The 16,985-nt window shown below is 34.5% G+C and overlaps 1 protein-coding gene across 1 annotated transcript in view; it reads left to right on the top strand.

Moving 5' to 3' along the window:
- Positions 1-16,985, top strand: part of LOC141472108 (adhesion G protein-coupled receptor A3-like) — a 283,689-nt gene that overhangs the window by 133,929 nt on the left and 132,775 nt on the right. Inside the window, exons 7-9 of the mRNA XM_074158920.1 lie at positions 313-526; positions 12,024-12,188; positions 15,582-15,780. Of these exons, the coding sequence (XP_074015021.1) occupies positions 313-526; positions 12,024-12,188; positions 15,582-15,780 (578 nt within the window). The remainder of the gene's footprint in view (positions 1-312; positions 527-12,023; positions 12,189-15,581; positions 15,781-16,985) is intronic.

Genomic DNA, 16,985 nt, shown 5'->3' with positions numbered 1-16,985 from the left:
ATGAGAAATCTCAAGTGATCCCTTCCAACCTCACCAATACTGTGAACCATTCTGTGAAACCCATTTTCTGTATCTATTGTAGTAAAGTTGTAATTATCCGGGCTCACACCAGTGAAAGAAATGTGATCTCTAGAATTTACAACACGATTAGACTTAAGTTTGTGGGCTTATCTTTTATATTAGTGCTTTAATGTTAAGATCTAGGAAGCTAGAGTTGTATACAATTAATTCACAATATTTGTGAGAGGAATTCATTGTAAGGTTTTTTTTTCCCCTATTGGTTTTTCTTGTTTTGTTTTGTTTTCCCTGCAGCTGGGCCTCTGGAACTTCCTCTTTTTGAGCTGATCCCATCACAAAGACAAGTGGTTTTTCATGGAGACCGCTTGCCATTTCAGTGTACTGCAACATACATTGACAATACCACCCAAGTACATTGGTATCATGCTGGTCGTCTGATTGAAACAGATGAAGAGAGTGGCATATTTGTGGAGGACAGCATCATTCATGACTGCTGCTTAATTACACGGTAATGTATACCCCTTGTAATAGTCAGATCTGTAGGCAAGGTGAACAGATACAACACTTGCAATAAGCTTCATTAAAACATGCATCAAGAGTAGTTTTATTTGAAGTATTTCAGTTGCATGCTTGAATTGGAACAGTCATGGCTTTTTCATGGCTGTGAATGGCTGTGGTTCCAAATCATATTTCTTGTGTCTAAGGATCCAAATTTGAGCAACTATGGATTTGAAACAGCTAAAAACATAGTTTCTTACACAGTAAACAGTGAAAAGAAACTGAACTTAGAATAGCTTCAGTAGCATACGAGAGTGATTTACAGCCGAACTACTTCTTCCTGACACCATCTAGAAGACTGATCTACCATAGTGACCTGCCTGTGAAGAACTATCAATTTAAAAGTCTTGGATTAATTTTTGTAGGCTCCAATATACTGGGTCCTATATTCTTTAGTTAATTAATCTCATATTTGTTTCTTATTAAAATTTTTCTCAACTTTCTGTGACTTCTACCATCTGTGTACCTTGGTGTGCTTGAGAGACAGAGATCTACAGAAATCTTTGCCAATGTGAAAAATGCAAGAGAAATAAAGTAGAATAGGCTTCTATAAAAGAAGTAACAACTAGTATTTGGCAATGACCTTATTATTCCAGTTTTGCTTCAGTTTTCCTTTTAAAATCTTATTTAGTAAATTATTATAAATCTCTCAGTTTATTTTTGTTTTAATCATAGAGCATGGGCTTGTCACTAAAAGCTGCTGGGGTGTTGCACATATCCTTTTGTCCTCTGCCAATTTCCATCATTGATCAAAAGAAGAGTCTGATTCTGTGTCTGTGTTTTGCCTTTGTCTTTGTAGAAGATGGAGTGAAAATAGCTATGCTAATTAGCTCTGGATCATCATTAACATCTTTTCACTCAGCCAGTTTCTAATAATATAATTGACCTGAAATGCTTCTTGAAGTATCAAATGAAAGTTATGGAGTCAAATTCATTCCTCTCCACTAGGGTCTTTCAGCTTTGTTGATTTTAATTTCATTTACTCACTGATTATTTGGCCTCTTTCGGAGTCCTATAGATCTAGAGGTATAGATCTGACCTATTCTCACAGCTACTGGCTTTCTTCTTCTAATACTAGTGTCTATGGCTATAGCAGATACTGAAAAACACTGTTAGACCCATTACCATGGTAATGCCAAGTGCATGAGCTATTATATAACTGCCAAGTCACTTAAATTAAAGCATGTTCTTATTTCCATGATATCAAAATTAAAGGACATGCTGCTAATCACCTAATTTTATTTTTCAACTGAATTATATTTTGCACTGTATAAGCAATTTGTAGAGCGTAGCAATAAACTTAAATAAATTGTCTAAAAATATTAAGATTTTCAAAATAGCTATCCTTTCTAAAAAGCTAGTTTAGAAGTAGCTTGGCTGAATTTTACTCTATATTGCTTAATTTTTGCCAAACTAAAAAATAATAGCAATATTTTAAGAAGGATGGTTGATTTGCTATCTACTTTGTTTACTATGCCATTAAATAGATGACCTTGATGGTCGTGTTGCAGTATGTGCTGGGACCAAGTTTTCAGAAAGAATGTTCTCTAAATACATCATCACATTTGCTGTTACAGACTGGAAAAATACTTTGACTTGTCCAAATTATGTGATACAGACTGTCAAAATTAGACAAAATATTTTTGAATTAAACTCAAAACCTTTAAACAGCTATTTAAAAGCCTGAACGTTTTAATTTCTCATTTATTTGAGCTGTATGTTTCACTTCACAATATAGTAGGGCATAAACACTGCATTTACTGTACAGCATGGTCCTTATCCAGTCAAATATGCTAATACTCAAGCAGTCATTCCTCTGCCTTGATCAAGGGGCTGATCAAAATTAATTTACTAAAGGCATACTTTTGAAACTGCCTTTTAAAAACCATACTACTTAGAAGCCAGTGATTTTTTTAATACAAATTTTAGAGGTGTTTTGTCTCTTCATGTTGTAAGTGAAAAAAATTGGCCAAGTTATGATTGTAAAAACAGTCTTCAGCATTTCTTAATTTTACTCCCATCATCGTGACCATGTATACCATAACTCCATTTATATCATTATTATTATTACATGTTAAAATTGTATGTAATAGCATGCTTATTACATGTTTCAATAGTATGTATTAATATGCTTGGTACATGCTATTACACACTAATTTGTGATAGTTCTTAAGGCTGAATGACAGTTGTATGTACTGTGAAATATCAGAAAGCCTGTACCTCCCTGAGGTTATCATATGTTAAGTACAGGATTTGGAGTAAAAATAAAGGTAATTTAAAATCTGTTTTTACAGTGTCATATTTTGCCTTCCTATACCTACTCTTTAGAGGAAATGTCCACTGTCTGTGGCTTTCTGTGATTGCACTAAAGGACAGGCTTTGGTTTGTGCTGCTTAGCAATTTAAGATTTCTGAAGATAGTTTTGAATAAAGAGGTGTAGTCCTGTTCCAAAAGCTGCTTATTCAAACATTTTGAGATGGTTATTTTATTGGGTAGTTCCAGATATTTCTGGACATGGATTTACAACACAAATATCATACTAAACCCTTCTGTTTTATTAACTGGCACAGTAGAAGGATAAAATATCCAAATGTGTATTTTTTGTCTCCTATGATAAAGCAGAATAAACTAAAATAAATGTTTTTGTTACAATAATTAAACTGAAGTTTTGAACTGTATTCCGGCCTGTGACATTTTTCTTGGCAAGCAGTATTCCCTTATAGGAGATCTTGAGAAGGTGTTTTCAGTTCTGCTGCTAGCTCGCATTTACCATTTCTTGCCAATAATAATAACATTTGATTTAACTCACGTTGAACTTTCTGTCATTATGCCTGTGAATAAATGTCATAGTCATACATGAAAATGTAAATGCGATATGGAACTAATTTCATAGCATCTGTGAATGGATCTAGCTTAAACTGTTACTTGTGTTTCCATGAAGACAGCCTAATTTCTTAAGCCTGTTATCAGTTTGATCACAATAAGCGTCAGTGAAACAATCTATATCCCTGAAACCACATAGAAGGCAGATTATGTATGATTCTCTGCCGCACAACATCTTTCCCAACTTCCTCACTGTTCCCTTTCAGTGTTTGGAGAGGCTAGCAGGACAGTTATTAGAATATTAAACTAAAAAAAAGGAAAATATTTTAGTTTTATGAACCAAGCAACTCCGCAGTAATAGAGAGGCTTAGAGGCTTTAATTTTCAAGAAGTTTTTTATTTACCACATAGACTATAATGACAACTTTGAAGTCTTTTTAGTTCTATTCTGTAAATACTTGTGTAGAGTGTTTAACAGTGCTTATGCCTCTGACAACTGTAATGGCTGCTCTGGGAACAAGTGATCTTTCTGGAAACATTAAACTGTGCAGGAGGTTAAGAACCCATAAAAAGGAGTGCTACAACTGGAGAAACTAGCATGCTCTCAACTAAAGCTAGCATAGCAGGTGCTAGAATCAGCAGTGTTTTTCAGATGTAGTTTTTCTTAAGTTATATAGATAGATTTGCCCCTGGAAATACAGACTATTAGGTCTCAACTGTGATCCCCCACAAATAGTGTTTTCCTCTTAAATTCTGTTCTAAGTATTTCAGTTTTCTAAATAGGGTTGCCAAATACAGGTGATTTTGTGTTCTTTTGTGGTGTTTTTTAAATAATGCTTTAAAATGCTTCCTTATATTTTGACAGCAATCAATGGCAATACGGGACGGTCAAAAGTAAATTATGAAAGAAATAGTGATGTTTGAGATAAAGGATCAGCTGTAGTTCCATATTCTCTTAGGTGTAACAAGAATAGAGGCAATAGTAAGAAAACCGATTTCAAAAATTATACATAAAATGTATATAATAATTTCTGAAATCTGCTTTTAGACATATATGTTTATGTGAAAATCCCCAAAACTTTCATCTGCAAAAGAAATGCCTGATAGCAAGGAAGACTCTAAAATCCACTTACACTGTAATAGTGAAGAAACTGGAAAAAAAAATAAAAAGGAATGAAGTGTTGTGCGTTAAAACTTTTGGTCATAATTTTTGTAACCTAAAGGGGGGGTTGAGTCCAATTAATAATTTTAAGTGTTGAAGTGATCACTGCAGCTATTAGTAAAGAATTTGGAATTTGGCTGAGACAGTTTCACTAAAAGAATAAGGATTGTTTAAGATATGCTTGTTGAAAGAAAATCAATTCCAGGAGTAGACAGATTGTATCATGACAAGTTTGGGATCCAGGCAGGCATTGTGTATAAGAAAGAACAAAACACTTCCAGAACTTCTGGGAGAAAGGCAGAAATTCTATACCTGTTTTTTGTGGAAAGGATCCAAAAGACCCCAGAACTCTCTTAACAGTTTGGGGCAAGAATACATCTGGAAAAGATACGAAGCAAGCAGCAGTGGTTTGGGCTGATATTAGGTTAAGAACAGTTTGAAAAAGGTTTATCACTGATGAATATGTTGCTAGGTTGGATACACAGTTCAAAGTTCAGATATGTGCCAAATCATGGCAATATTGGAGACTCACGCTGCACAAGATTAACAAAAATAAATGTTAGAATAGATCTAAAGATTCTGATTCAGATATTTTATAATCACTTTGTGTTCTGTTGTCATGAGCATTTGGAGACGAGCAGCTGAGGGTCATACTGAAAAGCCCAGGGAAATAAGCAGAAATTCTTTAGTGCTAATATTTTGCTGGTTCACCTAATTGACTCTGTTTGACCCTTAGTTGTCGAGCAGTTAGGAAAGAAATGAAGCAAAGTAACCATTTAAATTGTAAATCAATGTTTCTGTATTGTTTTGAGATTACTTTAAACCCTGGAGTCAATGGTCTACAGCTTGCTTCAGACACTGTAGGCAGCAAAGGACTAGTGACAGATGTACCTTTGCCAGCAATGTTCTATTGTATCAGACAGAAGATAATATTTAAAATTATTACAGAATATTATGAAATGCACAGGCTAGGGGTTTCATTATGTGAGATTAAGAGAATCTTCATGTGAATTAATTTGGAAGATTAATTAGATTTAGGCCTTTTCTCTAAAAATCTTTCAATTATCTGAATAAAACCCAATGAGTTTTATTACTAATCAGTTTTGGGAATAATTTAAGATATAGCCTGTGGAAAAGTATACCAATACTATGAAAAGCAAAAGCAGCAACGACGATACCCTCTACCATTAAAGGAACAGACAATTATGTAAGAATTGAGCTGTGCCATAAAAACTGTAGGCTTAACTTTGGATAACTGCTTATTGAAATGTGATTGAGAAATAAATATTTTCACAGAAAATATGTGTAAATATTTTTGGCTGATAGAATTAAAAAGCCTAGAAAAATAGTAAGTCAGAACTATAAAATGTTTTGATGGAGTCCTTCTTGAAGAACTTTAAAAGAATACCCTTGTTGTGATGTTGAAACCAGATTAACAAGATGTCTTGCACTAAATGTTCACCCCTCACTCCGTCTTTGCTTATTTCCTGCAGCTATGTATGGGTCCATCCAGCCACACCACTGAAATGAAATGTTAAGCTCGATATTAAGAACAAAATTTGCACTTCCCTTCCCCCCACTCCCCAGCCCCCAGTGGGGAATCACTAGAGTTTTGATTTGACTTTTTAGAGCTACATGATTTTAGTGTGGTCCTTCAAACAGCTGCAACTCTACAGCTGAGGAGATGTTGCACTACAGCAGCAGTTTGTAGTGAATATCCCAGGACTGGCTTTTCTTAAATTACTTTTCCTGTCAACAACAATATAAGGTATAATTACACATTTTCTCAGTCCAGGCAGTAGTTTGTAACCCTGTGCGTCAACTGTGATTATCAGAGCAATTCTGACTTATGTCCAGACTCTGATGTACTCCTTCTACCAAGTCAAACACCTTAGATACTGGTGAAGCAAATCATTTCTTTAAAGCAAAACATTTTAGAAATACTAAAACAAATAACTGAATTACTTTTCATGTATTTCAATCTATCCAATGTAGAGAACGTGTTGTAGGACATATTCCTTATGGACTTACAGAAAGCTTTTTTACTCAATTAGCATGCTGGAATTCCATGAAAATAGGTCCCAACCCCTCCCCTTCTTTCTCCCTATGGGATCAAAGAACCCTGTTTTTAATTATTTATGGTATTTTGATTGGATGACCCCTGCCCATCACAAAATAAAGTTTATGCTCTTGGAGATACACCATATACTGGAGAAAGAATAGATATTGTTGCTGAAGTTCTTATGTGGGAATCTGTTTTTTATATCTTCCCATATTTCTTGCAAGTCAGAAAATAAACCAGGTCAGTATTCTAGCCCAAACATACAATTACTCTATCCTATAAAGTATTCATTAAATAATTAATTTCTGCATTTGTCACATCATCACTGACTAGAAAGAGTGGGAAATTCTGTCAAAGTAGCGTGCATTTGACAAAATAAAATTACATTTTTAAATGAATGTAGTAGATTTTAGTTTGTTTTCTTTTGTGTGTTGTTTGGGGAGTTTGTGTGAGGTTGGTTTTTTTTGCTGGTCCCAGTGGCACGTAATCAAATAATCAAGAATTGTCATAAGTAGGTTAACACTTCTGACTCGCCTGGGAAATACTTTAAAAGCTTTTTATGCAATTTTGGCTATTGGACTGATTGTCATAGCGTTATCTTTGTCTAAGAACCTCTGATAGTGTACAGATCACACAAGTTATGCTGATGAAATAAAGCTTTCTCTGGATATATCATTGCAAGGTACAGACTACGTAAGGGCAGATGAAAGGCACAGAGCAGGTGTAGCACCATTTCCCCAGAAGACTGCAGTTGTATACATCTGCAGTCAAGCAGTTGGCTGGTAGAACAAAATTAATAACAATAAACACATTTGAGCATCCCCAAACCTTTCACCAACTGACAAAGCAGCTTGATGATAGACAACTGACTCATGAAGTATTTTAAATAAGCCCCAGCCCAGGTGTACTCTCTTCAGATAGCTTTATAGCCCTGTACCGGCACAGACCTGCCAGCCGGATGGTGGTTTCTCCAGCAAGAGAAAGCTTTGAGTGCTCTAGAGCTGTTGATGCCTTTTTTACTCCCTCCCCACTTTACGGTCTCAGCTAGCTAGACTGGCATGTATTGACACTAGTACAGTGGGAGTATGAAGGTAAATGCAAATTTCCCTTCAAACATCTTTATGCACCCCCTTCGATGCAGCTCAGTAGCTGTTAGTGTGTGTCTACCTGACAAGCTCAAGGAGAGAGAAAAGGATCATATAAAAAACCAAACCTGTTGTGGTATGTTGTAGAGCTATTTAGATTTCTGACTCTTTTTCTAAAGGTGATTTGGTTTAGTCACTCTTAGTAGTATTTGTTTTCTCAATTTTAATAAACAAATTGGTGGCATATAACTGTAGGTCACAGGTTCTTTGGCATCCATTCATAGAAAACACATCTTGCTATTGGGCAAATGTGTACATAATAAATGGATAATACTAGCCTGTGAAAACGTATTTTGAACATGCATTTCTGGCAAAGTAATCTGAGCAATACAAAGGAAAATGAAGCTAAATGGTTTACTAACAGACATATGGGTCTTTAATCCCATTTTGGACGTAGGGGTTTTCGGGTGGGGTTTTTTTTGTGAGTATCTTATCATTAAAATTTGGTCCTTTCCATTGGCATCTCTGAGGTCCAATCCAACTGCTGTCATGGTCCAAGCATACTGATGTGGACAAATTAGCTGATAGATAAATCGTAGCAAAAGTACGTTATAGCACATAATGTTTCTTGGGTAGCTGCGGATGGCATTAACTGGTAAGTTATGCTTTGCTTTTATATTCAATCAGAAGAAATAGAAAATCATGTGTATTGAATTTCCTATGTGTATGACAAACTGATTACACCTGAAAATATTTGCTAGACGTGTAGCATGAAATGAGTAAAAACTATAATCTTTAATCTTCGTTTTCTCCTGCTGTTGCCTGGACACAAGTTTTCTCTAAAGGCCATCAGCATGTTAAAAGTGTTTCTTTCATGGGTAAATAAGTAATTTGTCAGAGAGATCAGACTAGCAATTTAAGTTCAGATAAAGTACCTAGATTTACACATTCTCTCTTCATTTTCCATGTTTTAACCTTGTATCCCCTGTGAACGGCTATATTCCAAGCATCAGTGTACTCTGGAGACCAACACTCATTTTTTAAATTCTGTGTTAGTATTAATAATTTAAGGTGTAATGGGTTGGAGGCAGGTTATGCAGGCCTTCTGTCTGAACTGTAGAAAAGCATTTGCTATTTATCTGTCTGAAGAACACGAGGAAGCCTAAATGTTATCTGTGTTTGAGTAATTAATTCTTATTTTTCTCCAGGAAAGGCAGTTGGTTCTTCCCAACTCTTACAGGAACTCAAGTCAGACTTTAAAGCCTTTCTTGTGGAAAGCTAATCAAAATATGATGTTAAAATCTCCTCTTTATTTGTTACTCTGTTTCCTGGCATGTAAATGACTGCTGGAGCATACAGTAAATGTCACTAAGGTATTACTTCAGGACATGGTTGAGTAACTTTGTATAATGAGACCTACTTCTGATTGTCTAATTAGTTATGCGTAGCTGTAGCAATGCAAAACTATGCCTTAAAGAGAAATCTATTGTTACAGGTTACTTGATTACACGTGTATGGCTTCTGCCTGCATTATGGTTCCTCTCTTTGTAATAACCAATGCCACGGGCTTCCATTGAATGTTATAACAACTTTTTGATGCAATTGCATCAGCTGTACATTTTAGTTAATTTTTCAGTATGCAAGTCACCATATTTGAAAAAGCAATCTTACCACGCATGAAATTTCCCAGTGCAAAGAAGAAACACGTATATTCTCTTTCTTCCTTTCAATGTTTTTACTGAGAAGGCCACTATACCTTCAAAAGAAAGCTTGAGAAAATCTTGCTAGTCATCCTTTTGTTCTCATCAGGCAGAAATCTTCATATTCAGTTTGCCTCGACATCATCTCATTAATGTCTGACTTTGTTTTCTGTCTTGGTAGGTCAAAAATTTCCATAAAAGTAGCAACTATCACACCTCTGAGGAGTGGGCTATGACTGCTAATGTAGAGGGAGTAGGAACACTTTCTAACTCATACTCCATCCTTAGGAAAGCTGCATTGTAGAGGCAGGTTCCCATTTCTATCAAATTTCTATTGATAACAATTATTATAGACATTTCATAGGAAATACATCAAAAGATCAACACATCTATCATACACTCTATTCACTTAGGAAGGCTCCAGGTCTTGATACTACAAGTGAATATTTATGCTGCCTATTGTTTCAGTGAAAAAGATCTTTTATGGATAATTGTTTTTATAAGCTCTAGGAATATATTCTTTCTCAGCTGTCTATAAAAATGATGTGAGATTGTTATGACATATGAAATAGAAGATTTAATTGAAAAATTGTTATTAACTGGCTAATTTCACTTAAGTATTTCAACCTGAATGTAAAAAGATGTAAGCGACTGCTGTTATTGGGCTTTCTCATCTGAGACTTCTTAAGAGAACCATTGCTTCTTTTGACATGAAAATATTTAGCTACTCTGAGAACGGCTGGTAATGCTTTATGCAATAAAAACATATAAGAATTCATTCTAACATGTAAAAATTAAATAGGGGGTTACAAGGCACTTGGAGCTCAAAGCCATGATAAATAGGAAGAGTGAGATTTTTAAAGTTACTGTTAGATGTCAAATTTGACTGAATATCTGGAGAACTACACAAAAAATCAGACACAATTTAACTTAAATCAAAGGCTATTTACCATGGTTTGCTTGTTTTCTGGGGACCAAGAAAATGATTCTGTAGTGAGCTCTTGAGAAAGTCGTCCTTCGTTGTATGCATATTTCAAAGGGAAAATTACATATGCATCTGTCTAATCACTTCCTACCTTGATTGTGGTCTACTTTCATGCGTATCAGAAGTAGTCTATATACGAGGAGATTAGATGCAGTCTTTTTTTGTAGCCAAGTTAATAAAAGTGCATGTATAATATACAAAGGTTTAAACTGAAAAAGGATTACAATTTTAGAGAAGTTTAAAAGAGCAAAAAATTAAATGATATATAATTATTCTATGTATATCTTTCAAAATGTCACGCTCCTTACAGAAGTGCCAAAGGCCACAAGTAGGTTTTTTTAAGGTTTTGTTTTAAATACAGATTTGAAATCAATTTTATAACTTCTAAATTATAGAAGAAATAATTATCTTTTTATAATGTACCTTCTCCCCTTTTCTGACTGTACTCCATTTCTTCCCACATAATTTCTAATTGTCTAAACCACAAGGCATATTCAAAGACAAGCCACTTGAGTAAAGCAAAGAAAATATTTCAGATAATTACTACCTTTTTTCCTCTCCCAACTCCTTTCAAAAGCTGTACTTTCTTCAAAACTGTAGTAAAATTTATTTCTAGGCAAATAGCAGATTTAAGACCTAATGTATTACCGTCTTAAAAAGTAGCAGTTAGCATTAATTTTGTCTATGAGATTTATAGAGTTACAGTAATCAGGTAAAATTATATCCCTGATGAAGTCAATTGAAAGACTACACTTTATTGACTTCATTAGGACCCGGGTTACCTCCATTAAGGAGGAAGGAAAAGGAAAGCTTCTTGCCTGATTTGAAGTACACAGAAAATACTAACCAGAACAATAGACAATTGTTGTAGACAATTTTAAATGTTTCTGAAATTATTTCCTCCTCTAATTATGCACAGAACATTTAGCTTAGGCAGATAAATACTGGTGGAGTTCAGTCATGCACAATATTTGTACTGTAAGAGAAGCCACAAAGGGTATTATAAAGAGTTATAAAAGTTATAAAGAGTTAATGCAACCCTAATTTATGGATTTTAATAACTACATTTCATATTGGGTGGGGGACAATGTGAAATAAGTTTGTGAGTAGTGAAGTATTGAAAGAAATATCAGTGTTTGCCTCATCTCATTTTGCATTCATCAGGAAAATTACATACAGCTTCCAAAGTCAATGGCTACTCTAGGAGACTTTTCCTGTGCCACCTCAGATTCTGCTGTTGAAATGCCATGGGAGCTGCAACTGCAGCTGAATGAAAGTTTTCCCTAAGAATTGGTTGCATTGTAAACTTGAAATACATTTCAGAATTTATGCAAGAAACATTTTATAATATTTGGGGAAAGGAGAATGGATGTTGTTACAAAACATCTACTTTTGTGGTGATTGGTAATCTGTGTTATAGCTTGTCATGATCTGAGTGGTCAATTCAAATTGGTGCTGGTAAAATGTTAATACAAATCACTCTCATATTGTCTGTCCCTATAATAACAAAGAACAAAACCTATTCTTATCTTTTCATAGAAAATCTCTGAAGATAAATAAATGTCTGAAAATCAATAACTCAATCTCTATATAATTAAGTATATACAACACTTAATCTTTTATTTTTATAGTGAACTTATCCTATCCAGCATTGATATAGATGCAACTGGAGATTGGGAGTGTCTAGTCAACAATTCCTATGGAAATAGCACTAAACAAGTAGAAATTGTGGTACTTGAAATGGCTGCACCCTACTGCCCTGCAGAAAGAGTTATTAACAACAAGGGAGACTTCAGGTATGATTTTCTGGCTTTGGACTGTGATTCATATATTAATATAGATACAGACCATGTTCATGCTTACATGATACTTCAGAGTCAGTTATAAATATGTCACTTCTTTTACTTGTCATTTTTATGTAATACGGTAGGAAGGAGGAGCACTGTGTGATTTTTATGGGAAATGGCAGCTAGTGCTTCAAGAGCCGTAGTGGTTTGTGAAAGTCAGAGAACCTTTCTTCCAATTCCTCAGTGTGAGATTATAGAAAAATTCAAAAGATGTAGGGTCTTTACAGCTAAATGAGGGAGAGTTCAAAATTGTTCTTGGTCTTTTCTAAATTATAGAATATGGTAACACTACATTAATCATTAGAAGATTAAATCTTCATTACTTTTCTAATCCTTCACTTCTGCTGGTTTTGTTCAGCTGAGAATAGAGTTTACAAATAACATAAAGCTGTTAGCAAAATATTTCACTGAAGAGAATCGAAATAGCACGTAGAACTAGTTGTAAAGCAAATAGATTGTTTGAAGTGAGCTTAAGGACAGACAGAGTTTCACGAATATATCACATGATTAGAAACCACATCCGACTCACTATCTGAATCTTAGAGTCTGCACAGTTTTGTTGAGTAAATGTAATTTTTGTTTCATCTTTACTTTTAACTATATATGTTGGTGGTTTTTTTTAAATTTTAATCCCCATAAACTGAAAAAAAAACAGTTAAGGATTCTGTAGAATTTGGTATTGCTATCAGTTAGCTCTAAAATACTTCAACGATATGCATAAGGCTCTTAAAATATAATTACCTGCTTGACAATAACACTGATGTATGATGTCTTTCCCATTGAGAAATCAAGAAGGTAATTTGTTACCAAGTGAATTATAATAAGAATTCAACTTGAATAGCTAATGAAAGGAAAAGTAGATGAGAGAGGAAGCTTCTTTTAAACATCAGAACTTTCTGCAAATACTTCTGACCTGAAAGCCTCTCTTCATTTTTAAGTTACCTTTAAAACTTTTTCAATGTCCTTTTACTACTATTTCTTGTATTGGAACAAAAATAAAGGCATGAATTGGAAAGAAGTGGAGAAACCAACTCACATAATCTGTTTTCCCCTACTATGAAGCTATTTTATTATGTGTTAACCTCAGTTCCAGTGAGTATAACACATATGCTGAACATATATTGATATACATGTTTAATCCATATATATGGATTAAAATCCATTAGAGATCTTTGACAATCTCAGGTATCAATTATTTTTTTTTTGTCATCACAAAAACTGCCTTCGTGTTTTCTCATAGTGGACGTGCTTAAATGTATTTTAATTAGAACTTTTAAAAATATATATATTTTATATATATATATATATATAATTCCTATCAGGTAACACATACTGAACTTTATGAAGTTCATGTTCTTGCCATAAAATACCATCATTTTCTTCATAAATAAATACATATACATCCTACAGACTGCACAAACTAACACCAGCGGCATTTTTGTCATTTTGTATAAATCACAAGAACAGGTGTGCCCATTTCTCTCCCTGTTGATCATCCTTCTAGAAATACATATAAATTTATTTTTGAAATGTATATCAAAAAAATGCTGAGTCCATAGGTTCTTTTGGCATTTGAGGGAATGAATTTAAAATTATAGAGAATTTATCAGCCTCAATCTCAGCATTAGCTCTTGAAATTTTCCAAAGGTTTATCCTCAGAGATGCAGCTATCATGCCAGGTATTTTTCTTAGAAAGGTTTTGAAGTTTAGGTAAACTAATAGGTATGTAAGTAGAAAGAGTTGTACGACAAAAGCAAAGCTAGAAAGAATAGTTCTTTTATTGGGAAAAAAAAAAAAAAAAAGGAAAAGGGAAAAAGCATCAGCTGTGAGGGAAGTGTGGTTCTTACAGCTGACCAGCCTACATGGTATTTATAATTGCATGACTGGAGTAAGAATTAGGCACTGTGAGTCAGAATGAACTTGCCTTATGTACTAAGAGATTTTCTCTATGATGGCCATATTTCGCTCGTATTTTGTTTTCCAGCACTCTGTAAGATCATTCTGAAATACAAATGGTAATGTTATTATGTCCTATCATTTTGATTCATAAAGCTCAAATTCTGCTACCTATGCTAATACTAGTTTCAGAATCGTCTCTTTAGTTTTACTTTTGAGGTGTGGCCCAATTGCATTAATGCAAATGTTTTACTAAAAATAATATTTCAGCCTAGAGGCAAAAGAAGAGTACACTATTGTATTTCAATTTGTGTGAATCTCCTTTCATGTTTCATTTTCCATCAACTGTTTTTACATCACAAAATGAATTATTCCAGTGAATAGCTATGACATATAAAAATATTTTCTTCTTACCTTTTCTTTGCTTGAAATGAGGAAAATTTACACAGCCCCAAACCTGTCAGTATATTGTGTAACAATGTCCAGATGGATCTGCATTGTACAACTAAGAGGGGATAAACATGCGTGTTTGAGCACAGGCTGATTGTCAAGGTGTGTCTTCACTGGCAGGCAGAATATTTTAGGATTGGTTGGGTTCAGTCATTACATCAGTGCAATTAAACTAAGAATCACATCGTTTCCAGACATGCTGACTTTCTGATGCTAACTCTTCCGGTTTTGTTTGATTTCTCCCAATTACCTGATCCTGCTGTGTCCATACTAGCCTGGAAATGACAATGGATTTAGTACCAAAAGAAATGGAACCCAGTTGTGCCGTTCTAGAGAATGCAGCAGATATACAGAAAAAGAGTATCGTACAATAGACCTATTAACTAAATAGAACAATTCTGGCTGCTCTTAATTTATAGTTTATTTTCAAAGCCTATTTTGGAATCACAGTACATAAATCCTGTATACCTAAATAGTTAATTTTTGAGGGCTAGCTCCTTTCTCCTCCATGAGACATAATCTCAGCTGAAATTTTGTTCATGGGTTTCTGACACATTCAGGGATTTTTGCTTTTTGGGATGCTGTGGCAGAGAGGGCTTTGTAGTATTGAATCAAAATGCAAAGTAAGGATTGTCATGTACATTTTGAGCATTTACCTTTTACAGCACTTAGTAACAATATGGATTTGCTGCTTTGCTTTGTGCAATCTGCAAAGGTGAATGTAGGGGAAATGCCGTCCATATATTTTTCCTTAACACCAAACACCTTCCTGGAATTAATGCAGTATTAATGTGTGACCAGCCAGACTCAAACCTGTATAATTTTGACATATTCCAAGGAATTATTCTAACAAAGTAATTAATTATAGAACATAATGAGGTAAAATTCAAAATAGCCTTTTTTTACTCATATATTCTGCAGATTGTTGCTATATTGTAAGTTGCCTTTAAATGAGAAGCTTCACATTGTAATTTTTTATTATCATGTTATTCATAGATGGCCCAAAACTTTGGCCGGGATAACTGCTTACCACCCCTGTCTCCGGTATTCATTTAACTCCATTGCCTTTCACAATGGCGCAGAAGAGTCTAAGGCATGGCGTAAATGCAATCGAACAGGACATTGGGATGAAGAAAACTATTCTGAATGTCCTTATTCACAAGAAGTAACTCAAGTTCTTCATGCTTTTAGTCGGGTAACGTTATGAAATCCAGGGCTTCCTTTCTCTAGTACTGATTTTATCAAACAGCTCACAAGAAGATGTCTGTTCAGCCACAAGTTTGAGATAGCTGGACTTTGAACAAAATGTTTTACTTGAAAAACAGCATGTTTGGTAATTGAAGTTGTAGTAGGAACAAGTGCACAGCATTTATTGCCTTTATTTTAATTTTTTTTTTTCCTCTGGGTACCTGGAATCTAGATGACCATTAGTAATGTTGGCAGGGTCGTCAGTGCTTGACTTCAATTCTTTCTTTGTCTTCCCCTCATCCATTTTTACCAGCAAGATTTTAATTTCACTTGAAGTCCTGTATCAGACTTTTGCCAGCTGAAGTACCTTTCCTTATTGTCATTGTCCATAAAATATGTAAAAGAGCTGCAGAAATGAAGCCTACTTTGGAATGCCTTTTCGATGTCTTCCAAAAAAAGCATTACTTAAATTGTTTCTTATGGAGAAGTAAAAAGGAGAATGAGATAAAAAACTAAATGGATAGAAATGAATGATAAAAAACAAGCGTAACAGAGAACCGATGGCACAGACCTGTAACTGCCATACTAACTTTTACCACTTTCAGTTTCCTTGGCCATTTCTTGCCCATGAGTAGTGCTAGATAACAACATAGGAAGTTTATTTTCAGATGTGCTAATAATTAAATAAGAATAATTACTATATTAACAGCCAGTCAAATTATAGGATAATAAAATAATTCTGTTTGGAAGGAAGGTCTCTAGAATGCAGTCCATTCTCCTGCTCAAAGTGAGGTAAGCAATGAGGTAAGGCCAGTTTTCTCAGGGCTTTAGCCACTCAGGTCTTTAAAAGTTCTCAGGATGGAGGCTGCACAATTTCTAGGGGTAACCTGTTCAAATTTCTGACTATCCTCATTACAGAAAAAATTTTCTTCATAAGCAGTCTGAGCTTCTTTCAACTTACTACCATTGTCCCTTGTTCTCACCCCATGCACCACTGTATATATGAATCCCCACTGGTACTGTTATTATCATGATGATCTAAAGATACAGGCAAGGCAAGGTTAGTAGTTTGGTATAATATTTTATGAGGCCAGTTAGTTACAGTCTAGAAAAAGTAGACAAAAATCTTCAACATTGTTTTGGCTATTTGGTGGTGTCTTCAGATAACAGCAATGAATTCTAAGACCTATTGCTGAAAATACGTTCATATGC

The sequence above is a fragment of the Numenius arquata genome, chromosome 15 (genome assembly GCF_964106895.1).
Source record: "Numenius arquata chromosome 15, bNumArq3.hap1.1, whole genome shotgun sequence".
In the NCBI taxonomy this organism is placed as follows: Eukaryota; Metazoa; Chordata; class Aves; order Charadriiformes; family Scolopacidae; genus Numenius; species Numenius arquata.
Note: the sequence above shows the minus strand (reverse complement) of the source record. Positions and strands in the feature narration are given on the sequence as shown.